The following is a 12590-nucleotide window of genomic DNA, read 5'->3' on the forward strand; positions in this document are numbered from 1 at the left end:
TTGATGTATCTAAGGATTCGAACAACTGCAAGCCAATGACTCTCACAGGGAGAGTTAAGAAACTGACTTACAACACTGACAGGAAAGGATATATCAGGTCTGGTCATGGTGAGATAATTCAATTTGCCTACTAATCTCCGATATCTCCCTGGGTCAGGATAAGGCTCCCCCTGATTAGGCATAAGCTTCACATTAGGATCCATGGGAGTGTCAACTGGCTTACAATCTGTAAGTCCGGTCTCTTCTAGAATATCAAGGGCATATTTTCCCTGAGAAATAGCAATACCGGACTTTGACTGAGCAACCTCAATCCCGAGGAAATAACGTAGGGGACCTAAATCCTTAGTTTGAAAGTGTTTAAATAAGTGTTGCTTCAGTGCCTTGATGCCCTCCTGATCATCACCTGTAATCACAATATCATCTACATAAACAACAAGATAGATAAATCTATGTGTCGATGAGCATCTAAAGAAAACAGAGTGGTCTGTCCCGCAGCGGATCATTCCAAATTCCTGTATAACTTTGCTAAACCGACCAAACCAAGCACGAGGTGATTGTTTGAGGCCATACAAGGACTTTTGTAATTTACATACAAGACCAGACCCCCCTTGAGCAATAAACCCAGGAGGTTGATCCATATAAATCTCCTCCTCCAAATCACCATGTAAGAAGGCATTTTTGATGTCTAATTGAAACAAAGGCCAATGCCTCGTAGCAGCCATAGCTAAGAAGAGACGAACTGAGGCCATCTTCGCAACTGGAGAGAAGGTGTCGCTGTAATCCAAACCATATACTTGCGTGTATCCCTTAGCCACAAGACGAGCTTTCAATCTATCCACCTGTCCATCAGGGCCCACTTTTACATTAAATACCCACCGACAACCAACAACAGATTTTCCAGGCGGAGGTGGGACAAGTACCCAAGTGTGGTTGGAGTCTAAAGCTGTCATCTCATCAATCATTGCTTGACGCCATCCTGGATGGGTTAAGGCCTCCTGTACAGTCTTGGGAATGGTAATAGAGGAAATAGCAGAGACAAAAGCATAATAGGTAGGAGACAAACGATGATATGAAAGAAAGTTATAAATAGGATGAGGATTACAAGTAGAACGTCTACCTTTACGAAGAGCGATGGGCAAGTCAACTGAGGTAGGTGGGGCCGGAGTAGGTGAGGAGACTGAAGCAGGAGTAGAATCACATGGCTCAATTGAGGAATCATTGGGAGGAACAACAATATGTGATCGACGCTCATAGGTTATCCCAAATCGGTGTAGAGGATGGTCAGACCCTGGTAGTGCGGGAGGATCTGGTGCCTCTAAAGTAGCAGGTGTGGTAGGAGACACATTATGATCAAAATGAGGAATAGGCAATACCTGAGAGAGGAGATCTGAGTCAACCGGAGAAACATCTGTGGCACTAAAATATGGTGTATCTTCAAAGAAAGTGACATCTGCACTGGTGTAAAATCGATGCGTAGCAGGAGAGTAACAACGGTACCCCTTTTGGACACGGGAGTATCCTAAGAAAACACATTTGATGGCCCGAGCAGACAACTTAGCACGTCCTGAGAAAAGATCATGGACAAAACAGGTACAACCAAAGACAAGAGGATGAACAGAATAAAGGGGATCCAATGGGTACAATAGGGAATGAGGTACTTGATCATTCAAGACAGACGATGGCATTCGATTTATTAAATACCCTGCAGTGAGGACAGCATCGCCCCACAACTTTGGGGGTGCATTGGCATTCAATAAAAGAGTACGAGCAGTGTCCACAATATGTCTATGTTTTCGCTCAGCTACACCATTTTGTTGAGGTGTATGAGGGCAACTAGATTGATGTAGAATGCCATGGGAAACCATAAATGATTTGAAGCAATCTGAAAAATATTCTTTAGCATTATCACTTCGTAAAATCCGAATTACTTTGCCAAATTGAGTTTTGATCTCTGAATAGAAACTTAGGAAAATATTGAATAACTCAGAACGATTTTTCATTAAAAATATCCAAGTACATCTAGAAAAATCATCAATAAAGGTGACGTAATACCTATGTCCTAAAAGAGAAGGAACGCGACTAGGACCCCAAACATCAGAATGAATAACATCAAAAGGAGACATAGCTCGACTATTAATACTATTAGGAAAAGAAGCTCTAACATGCTTCCCTAATTGACACGACTCACACTCTAAGGACTCCAACCGTGAGAGATGAGGTACCATTTTCTTTAATTTATTCAAGCTTGGATGACCCAGGCGACGATGAAGTAAACCAGGAGACTCAATAGATGCACATATGGTAGAGGTAGAAGGCTGAAGGTAGTAGAGACCATGTGATTCAGATCCGGCTCCAATCGTCTGTCCCGTACTCCGGTCCTGTATCAAGAAAGAATCAGAAGTGAAGGTTATGACACAGTTTAGTGACCGAGTCAACTTACTTATAGAAATCAAATTAAAGGGACATCCAGGAACTAGTAAAACAGATTTTAACGGTAGTGATGGGAGAGGTGATATTTGACCAATACCAGTGGCTTGGACTTTTGACCCATCTGCAAGAGTGATATGGTGTGGAGTTCTAGGTGATGATAGGTTAGGGAAAAGGGAGACATTACCAGTTAGGTGATCAGAAGCACCGGAGTCCAAAACCCAAGGTCCAATAGACGTAGAATGAGAGAGACAGACTGTAGAATTACCAGTATGGGCAACAGTGATGGAAGAAGAGGCCTGTTTAGTTGCCTTGAATTGAAGATACTCTTGGTAATCATCGGTAGATAATGTGATTGGATGATTGCCCTCCGGTTCAATCTTGAGCTCTGGAGCTGAAGTTGGAGATTGAGCCACATTAGCTGTCTTGCTCGGAAAGCCATGCAAGGAATAACACCTGTCTCGTGTATGTCCATCTCTTTGACAGTAGGTACAATGGAGGTTTCCTCTACTCCCTTTACCGCGACCACGACCTCGACCACGTCCTCGACTTCCACGGTCAGCTGTGCTAGAGATAAAAGCAGAGGACTCAGATTCTGTGTGAGGATCTGCCTCTGGTGAAGGGACCCGAATCAATCGATCTATGAGTTCTTCTACTGTAGGAATGACAGGATTTGTCAAGATTTGATCTCGAACAGATCCGTAATCTTTGTGGAGTCCTTGAAGGATAAACACCATGAACATATTATCAAGTTTGTTTAATATTTGTTGAGGATCATCACTAACCAACATTAGCTTGAGCTCATCAATAGTGGATTGAGCACGATTCAAATACGTTGGCAAATCATTATCAACCATACGAAGAGTTGCCAGACCATGAACAGACTCGTATATTCTTTGGATATCATTGGCATAGACATTTCGAGCCTTCTTCCAAATATCATAGCATGTCTTGTACGGACGAAAATGCACCATTAATTTAGGCTCAATGGACTGCCACAATAAAGATACAAGTTGATAATCTGTCCGTTGCCATTCATCTCTCACCTCTTTATCAACTTCAGACGCCCTTTTAGTAAGATGATCATAGAGACCCTGACCTAAAAACCACATTTCAACCGCAGTGGACCAATCCAAATAATTTTTACCATTAAGCTTTTCAGATGTAATAGTAGGTGATCCAGAAAAGGCAAAGGAGACCAGCCCCCTTTTGGAAGATTCAATTTTTGGATTCTCCTTAGGAATCTCTGCCATGAAGAAAAAAAGAAGAAAAACAGTAAATAATTAGTCACGAAACTCCGAGGTAGTACCCAATCAACCACGGAACTCCGAGGTAGCAACCAAACCACCACGGAACCCCGAGACAGCAACCAAACAGCCACGGAACTCCGAGACAGCAACCAAACAACCACGAAACTCCGAGCCCGCAACCAAACGACCACCAACAGACCACCTAGAGTGTGACCCACAACTTGAAAGGGGTCAAAACGGGAAGAGGGAGGTCCGGCGAGTTCAACGGAGTGAACCGCGTCGCAAACGGAGGCTGGGAGGGCGGCGCGTGAAGCCCACGCGCCGGCGAGCTTCTTCAACAATGACCGCGCGTGAGGGCGCGTGACACGGCGGCTGACGGCGGCTCGCGACGGGGAGGCTGATCGGCGGCCTCTGAGTGTGCAGGCGGTGTCAACTCCGGCAACCGCGGACAAAACTCGAAAACCCTAGAAACCCTAGATGTTGGCTGCTGGATTAGGGTTCCTGGACCAGAGTGCTCTGGTACCAACTTGAATATGAATATTTTCTTATTATGAATCTGAATAGGTACAATAAAATAAATAGGAAGAAAACATAATCAATCCCTAAAGTTTAGGGATTTAGATAAAACTAACTAAAGAGAAGATAAACTAGTATATCTAAACTATATCTTATAGAATTATCTTAACAAAGATAATTACCTACTCTCATCTTCTCTAAAAGCATATTGTATCTTTTCTTTAGCTCAATCCATTTCTTCATAAATGAACCCCATGGCTGGCTTTTCATCTGAATCCACTAAGCGCAAAACTTTAACCAAGGGAAAAGCACCTCTCATACAATTCATAACATTTTTCCAAAACTCCTTATCTGTAACCAAATTCTCTATAAACTTTCCATCCTTGGTCTTTGCTAATTGACTAGAAGTCCATTCTTTAGATGTAAACATTCTAGTTAATGGACCCTTATTCTCATTCAAGCATCCCAAGGTTAAGTAGGAAGTAGCAAAACGAGTCAAGCTAGGTCTAATCAAGTCACCCCCCTTAGTAAATTTATGCAATAAACAATAAGACTTGTTCTACCATAGATGTATGATGTGATCCTTCTACCATAGTGGTATCTTTTTCTCAAAATCTTCAAGCATTAAGTCAATGCAATGAGCTGCACAACGTGTCCAATACAACTTAGTCCTTTTCTTCATCAACATTTCCCCAGCTGCCTTGTAATTTGCTGCATTGTCTGTTACAATATGAACAACATTTTCTTTCCCAACCTCTTCAACTACATCATCTAACATCTTGAAAATTTTGTCAGCTGTCTTGCATATCTTGGATGCATCAATAGACTTCAAAAAATTGTTCCAAGTGGACTATTTACTAAAAAATTTAATAGTCCTCCTCCTATCTGTCCATCCTTCTGTCATTATTGTGCATCCAAATTTTTTCCAATAAGTTTTATGATCATTTAAAGAAAGATTGGTCATTTTGACATGATACTTTAAGTATTTCACCCTAATCTCATGGTAGGATGGTGGGTCAAATCCTAGACCGTCTCGAGCAACTGATTCAAGCATTTTCTTATATGCTTCACTATTGGCTGCATTAAAAGGGATAACATTCAAATAAAAAAATAGAGCAATGTTTTGACATGCTTCCTCCCTCAAATCCTTCTTAAGGATCTTGTTGATTGTCATTTGGGAGCTAAGTTTTCTCTTGAAAAGATTTTGACTACCAATATCACCACCTTCTAATTGAACAGCAAAACTACTACCTATTCTTCAATGTCATTGGATTTTTTTTGGAGATTTTGTTGCAATGATGAAATAATACCCAACATTTCTTTTTTAACATCTTCAAGAACTGATCTACATGCTCCAACATCTTTGGATGTTCCTGCTAAATGATGTTTCAAACGATAAACCCCTCTTGTAAATGTCTTTTCGCAAAATTTGCACTTGACTTTTCTTGCATCCCCATCAACAGAAACACAATATTTCCATGCCACATCAATTTTCATTCCAGCGGCATTTTTATGCAATTTTCGTGGTGGTTCATTTCCTTGAGTTCGTTCTCCTGATGCCATTTTTTCTTCAATAGTTTTAAACAAAAGCTGATAAAAATAATAAATTAAATGAGAAAAAAATTAGTGAAGGAAGAAAAGAATTTAAAAAAGGAATTAATTGAATTAATATAAAAAAAGGTTGAATTATTCAATTATATCGAGATTAAATTTAATAATAAAATTATATTTATTTAGGATTTAACATCAAAAAATAAAAAATGATTGAATTACTATATTTATTTAGGATTGAATTTTTTTAAAAATTAACATATTTCACTATTTTTTAAAATTCTTAAAAAGAATTATATAATGCTTAATTAATAAAGAAAAAATAACAATACTTCAAAAGTAATACAATAGATATTTAAAAAATAAAAATTATTAATTTATAAATCTTAGATTTAATATATTTATAAAGCAAAAAGTTAAAGAAAAAATTATATAAATAAAAAGTAAATAAATTATTAATGGTAAGAGTGCAAACATTTTATATTTTTAAATATGTTTGAAACTTAAAATTAAAAGAAAAGAAAGAAATTAAAATATATTTAAAACTTAAAAGTTAAAAAAAAAAAAAAAACAACAGGTAATGTGTAGAACTATAAATGTAAAAAAAACAAAGGAAGATAATAAATATATAATTAAATCTTAAAAGAAAAAAGAAAATAATATAAGAAAGAAAAGAAGGGTCCAGAGAAACACGCACAAAGCTTTCTTCTTCTTTTGTTGTGGTTCCGTCTTCCGTGTTTCTTCTTCCACCGCTTCCACTACCATACGGTTCTTCTGCCGCTGTCCTGCGTTCTTATTCTGCCGTACTGCGATCTTCTTCTAGTTGTACTGTGGAGAAGTGTTCTTCTTCTGGTGTTGCGGAGTGTTCTTTTTCTTTTGTTGTGATGCAGTAATATACATAGGAAGAAGAAATTAGGGTTTTTGCCGTTGAAGATCTGTAGGTGCGATCTGCCCAATATTTCGTTTTTTATTTTTTCGAATCGTGAAAGATCGAAGATCCCACAAATCACCCGGAAGATCGTGATTTTACTCCGATCTTATTCCACCCTGATTTTGCATCCGAGTTAGCAAGGAATTTTTCCACAAACAGTACAATCTCACAAGATTTTACGAGTTGGGTCGCGATTTTAACAACACTGCTCCAATCTCATCTACAATAGAATCAAGTAACTCAAATAACTTCTCTCTAGTTTCCACAAAATTAGACCCATCAATAGATTTGATGAACATTGTCCCTACAGAAGAGTTAACCAAAAAATTAACCATGCATCTTTGCTTATCTGTCCAAGCATCTAATATGATGAAACACTCAAAGCTAGCCCATTGCTACCTTTGACTCTTCATCAAATTATTAGTATACTCTACCTCCTTTTGGAGAAGTGAAACTCTTATATCATGATAAGATGGAGGTCACAAATGTAGTCCAAAAGATCCAATAGTTGTAAGCAACCATGTCATGGACGCTCTCCAATTTGATCATGTTAAAAGATAATCCAACCTGATACCAAAATCTGGCTATATATTGGTGGATCCTTGCTGTAGCTCCCTTGTCACAAGTCTCCCTTATACTTGTTTGCTTCAATTTTTCCTTGTTTCTTGCAATTGTTGTTTTCTGAAATTTACAAAAGAGGTCAATAGGTCCTTTTTTCATAGTGATCTTCTTCCTCTCATGGGAACCAAGTGTTTGAGCTTCTAATTATCTAAAATTCCCCAATTTCACTAACAAGAGTCACATCTTCCACTACTCATTGGCATGACTTACTCTCTTTCATCTTTTTATTTTCTTTCAATTACCCGCAACTCATCTATAACCTCTTTCGAACAACTTTGGCAAGGGGCAACATTTCCCTTCTTTTGTATTAGATGTTGCTTTCCTCTTGTAATTCCCCTTTTCATAATTTTTTGACAATAATTACAAAAAATTTCATTGATATCATTCTCTTTGGTAGGATGACAATGTTTCTATCCTATGTCTATCCTCTAAATAGAGTTTGAGAATGTGACTTTGGTTTGGATTGCTAGACATTGTCCTAAAAATAAGAATAAGAACAATAATAAAATAGGAATTCAATGTTAATCTTAGAATTTAGAACAAAATAGGAACTTAAATTGGACCCAATTGGTAGAAGTCAGATTAAAAACAAAAAAAATGTTAATGCAAATGCATAGAAAGGAAGAAGTAGGAAAACATGAAGGAAGAATTAAGAAAAAAAAAGGAGAGAATGAAAAAGTAAGCATCAACAAGTAGATGAAGAATAAATGAAGGAAGAAGTAGGATTAAAAATGGAAGAAAAAAAAAAAACTTATGTTTGTTAGAGTGTTGGGCCACTGCGGTTCAGGTTGCCAGCTGGAAAGGTGAATAGGGAGTGGTGGTCGATGTTGAATGAAGGTGATTGGAGAGGTTTACGTAGCTAGGGTTTGCATGAGTATTGTTTGTGTTTTGTGAGGGCGATTACGGATAGAGATCAAAGTGAGTCAAGTAAAAAGCCTAAGGGCTCACTCCATTTGGGCCTGGGTTGAAGCCTAAGAACAAGTTTTTTCAAAAAAAAAAAAACCATCACGACTACCATGGCCACCATAAAACTTCACGATGCAATGGCCATGGCGGGTGCTATGGTAGATATGGTAGATGATGCCATAAATTGCCATATAATGGATGGCGAATAGCGATGAACCCAAAATTCGCCCCACCATAGCTTTTTAACGATGTTATAACCATTTTTGACAACATTGGCTGTTTAGCACCATTTGGTACACAAGCCTCCAAGCCTCGAGTCTAAAGGAAGAAAAGGCTTAACAAATGAGGTAGGTTTGGTCGAACACTTGTTGGGATGCCGTCAAAGATCATTTGATGTTTGATGAATATAGATTGTCACATGTAGGTTCCTTCCCCTTGTAGATGCATATTGTTTTAGGGTTATCGTGTGTCAAGAAAGGGAGAAGATGTTGCTTCACATCCTTACCTCAAAAGGTGAAACAAGGTGTTACATGTAATTCATAATGATTTGATGGTTTACATCAGTTTTCACATTTGGGCTTTCAAGCCCTTCCCTTGATGTAACTAGAGGACCCATGATTTGACCAAATCACTTCACCTTAAAAGATCATCTCATATCAAGTACTAAGATTTCCAAGAACCTTCCACTTTAAGAGTCTTCCCTTTTGCAAGTTGAGTACCTATTAAGTACGAATGCCTATTATTTCATTATGACTTAGTCATACTTTGTGGGAGTCCAATTGTTTCGATAACCGGGGAATGTTAGGTTGGGAGGTTCGATCAACAGGTAAACCTTCCTCCAAGGGTTTGTCAACATCAACTTCCTTTTCTTATAGCTTGGCTTCTCCAATTTGTGACCAAGGCTTTCCTGCTAATAATCCAACCTCAATCAAATGCTCTTGTGGTGAAAGTTGATAATCTTGAAGATAGTGTCGAAATTTCCTTGTCCGAATATGATTAGGTGAAGAGGAGGTGATTTTGTATTTCTTGAAGTATACCTTAAATTCAATGGCGCAAACCTTTGTCGATACAAGATATAATTGAGTTAGCAAAAGGTGATTGCATGAAGGTGCAACGATGTACCAATTGGGAGCATGTATGCTAAGAAGTAGAACATAACGAGATGTGTTTTTTCTATGTCTATGACTGCATCTTCTAAAGTCTACAAGTTTTACTCCCCTTTGTCTCATTCACAATGAGTTTCCTTTCGGTGTTGAATGTGGTATTGACATTATTCTATCCCAACAATTAGGCTTACCTCCAAGCTTTCGATTTGTATGTTGGCTTCTTAGCATTGAACCTGCCCCAACACTTTTTCTCCATTTTTATAACACCCGTTTGGGAGATAGGTTTGGATGGTTGCTATTTATAAGTTAGTCTAACCTTAAACTCCTTGAACCCTACACTAATTCGTTCAAAGGATTCAAAGGGGGTTTCTTGAATGTCTTACCCAACCAAACCAAGAAAGCACATTTCCTTACCCTGGAGGTAATTATATATAAAAATTTCCATTCTATTGGATATAGGTCCCCCAAAAAAATACAATGATTGAACGATAGAGTTGATCAAAAAGGTGGTCAAACACTTGTTGGTTGTAAAGCAACTCCTCGTCTACTATTGACTAAAACATTGTGTCTATAACACTTTCCCTTACTCCTCGGGCTGATGTGAATTGCAAGTTTTTGTTTCTTTTTCTTTTCAACTTGTCTGCTTGTATTCTAATAGCCTCATTTCTTTTCCATATTTTTGTAAGTTTGATGGTTCCGTAAGAGTTTCATAATCTTCATGTGGAGATGGTAAAGAAGGATAGAAAAGCTTGAGAAGATGTTGCCACCGTTGGGAACCCTGTTGGAGGAATGCATTACAATCAGAACTACAACATGTTCCTCTCGTTTGTCCACACCAAAAGAAACAACACAAAAGTCATCGAGAAAAGGTCAGAAGGTCGTTAGGCATGCCCTCAACATACTAGGCCGGTGAAGCTGACACCTTCACCAACATTTCTGACCCTCCAACTCCAAACAACCTCCTTACTCCGATAGTTTATGGGGAGGGTTTTTTTGGCCAAGGTTTTAATCCTTTGGTCCTGTCATTTTACAATAAAGATCTCTGTATACAAGGGATTCTTGAAGCTAGTTTGGCTTCCTTTTGTGAGCTTTATTCTCGTGCTTGGGTGATTCCCTAGTTTTTAGGGTTCAAATTGACTAAGGTAGAAAGTTGAGGAGAGGAGATCAAGAATTAAAAGGACCTTGAGTTGTCTTCGACATCTCTACGGGAAGCTTTGCAAGTGAATGAAGGGCTTGCCGATGACATTGTTAACCTTCAAAGCAAAGTTATGTCTTAAAGAAAAAGAAGCCAAATTTAATGATCAATGTCCAGCTGCTGAAGAGGCTAACCACAAGCTTTCATGAGAGATGACTGTGCTAAAGGATTCTTTGGCTCAAGTTAACAAAGAATGAGATGAAGGAAGGACCAGAAGACTTGGTGCTAAGAACCTGGTTGAAGGGGCAAAGGTTCTGGTTTATACTGAACATGTGGTTAGGTTTGACAAGGTTGTCTTCCTGGCCATGCTTCTTTGCAACTTGAGTGATATGTCAAGTTTTGACATTGACAAGGATGTTTACCAAGGGAAGTTGGTGGATGTGGATTCAATTTCTTGGCCTACAGTTGATGAGGAAACTTTGAGAACCCATTCCGGCAATGCTGCTGTTGAAACTGGTAGGGAAAATGAAGAAAATGTTGATCTTTATTACTTTTGTATTCTTGGACTGGTGGTGCCCCTTTTTTCACTTTTATACTTTTTGAATTGAATATATTTTCTAGCATTTTATTTTTGTGGTATCTCGGCATGGGAAGGCATTCGGCCTTCATATGTAATGGTATCTCAACCCCGTGTAGGGTATCCAAACTTACTGGGTATGGGGTATTTTCCATTGTGGAGAGGTGTTGAGCCCCATCAGATATGGGTCCTGACTTGCTATTTTCAAATTCAAATGTTCATTTATATGATGGGAATGGGGAATATTTGTGGTGTATTTGTTTGTGCTACTGCTGCCAATAATTGGTGGATCCCCTTGCAGTTTAAAGCAATTAATTTCAAAAATGTAGTTGGAACTGAAGTGAAGTGAACTGAACTCATGCATTTCAGTTCAAGTATGTTATTCAAGTGTGTTCCACAGACTATTCACATATGGTTGAACCAGATTGTAACCCTGCAAAACCGGAGGTCGTTCTGTATTGTTCAAAGTATGAATAAAGTAAATCACGTAGCATGGAGAACTCCTATATAATTTGTTGTTTCCTACATAAAACTATTAATCGGAGCCAAAAGTACATAAAAGTTAGGCAATTAAATGAGAAGGTTGATAAATACCTTGTCGGCTCAGATTTGAGGTTTTCAATCCCTTTTGTTTTAATGCTCCTTTTGTTTATTTATGTTTTAAAACATGTGGAATTTTTTATTAGAGAAAAAATGCATATTCTTGGTTTTTGGTGTTTTCATGTGTCATTTAGATAATTGGTGCCAAAGGAAAGAGTGGTGGAAAAATAATGGCAAGTGTTTTTATTTCTTCTATTCTAACTGTGATAACTGATAAGCCAACACAATTTCTTTGTTCCATTTTATATTACTCAGCACTTGGAAGGTGCGAAGCTTGATGGTGCCAATTTGCTCGGGGCAATCAGATAATACTTGTGCTGACGATGAAAAAATTGGGAAGTGACTATATGGTTATAGAATGTCAATACTTAGAATGTCAATACTAGACAAGTGAACCTGGGAAGTTATAAATTATCCTTTGTTTGACAGTAATTAATAGTGCTGCTCTTGAAGTTGCTCAACTGGGCATTGATTTGTGCTTGTGCTGATGATCTTCTCCAACTTGCTGCTGATGTTGTGAGAGAAGCCGTTAAGGTTGTTCTTGTTCATATTTTGTATTGATTGGGTGGTTTGTTGCTTTTCTAATGTATCTAGCAAATGAAAATTTTAATGTTACTATTTATATTATTTTAATAATCTTGTGTACAGCACATGGTTGATAAAACCTCGTAATAATGAGTGTGATTAGCATGATCACGTGCAGGGACGGATGCAGTCATATCACTGTGGGCGCAGATGCCCTCACTAAAATTTTACGCTTATTTATTTTTATATATTATTTACTTTTTATAATATATATAAAAATTATATTTTAATTTATTACAAAAAATTGTTAAATAATGACATACATTTATAGAGATATAATATTTATTACTAAAATTGTTTTTACATATACTAAAGATATAATATATGTTGAAATATTATTAAAAAAGTAAATATAGACTATAATAACACTTTTTGTGATTATATG

At 37.7% G+C, this 12590-nt stretch overlaps 1 protein-coding gene across 1 annotated transcript in view; it reads left to right on the plus strand.

The window, feature by feature from the left end:
* LOC145949319 (FH protein interacting protein FIP2) overlaps nt 1–12295 on the plus strand; it is a 31647-nt gene extending 19352 nt beyond the window's left edge. Inside the window, exon 11 of the mRNA XM_083062487.1 lies at nt 11876–12295. Within this exon, the coding sequence (XP_082918613.1) occupies nt 11876–11929 (54 nt within the window). The 3' untranslated portion in view covers nt 11930–12295. The remainder of the gene's footprint in view (nt 1–11875) is intronic.
* The last annotated feature ends 295 nt before the right edge of the window (nt 12296–12590 follow it).

The sequence above is a fragment of the Cajanus cajan genome, chromosome 1 (genome assembly GCF_000230855.2).
Source record: "Cajanus cajan strain Asha chromosome 1, NIPB_CcT2T_4, whole genome shotgun sequence".
NCBI classification, from domain to species: domain Eukaryota; kingdom Viridiplantae; phylum Streptophyta; class Magnoliopsida; order Fabales; family Fabaceae; genus Cajanus; species Cajanus cajan.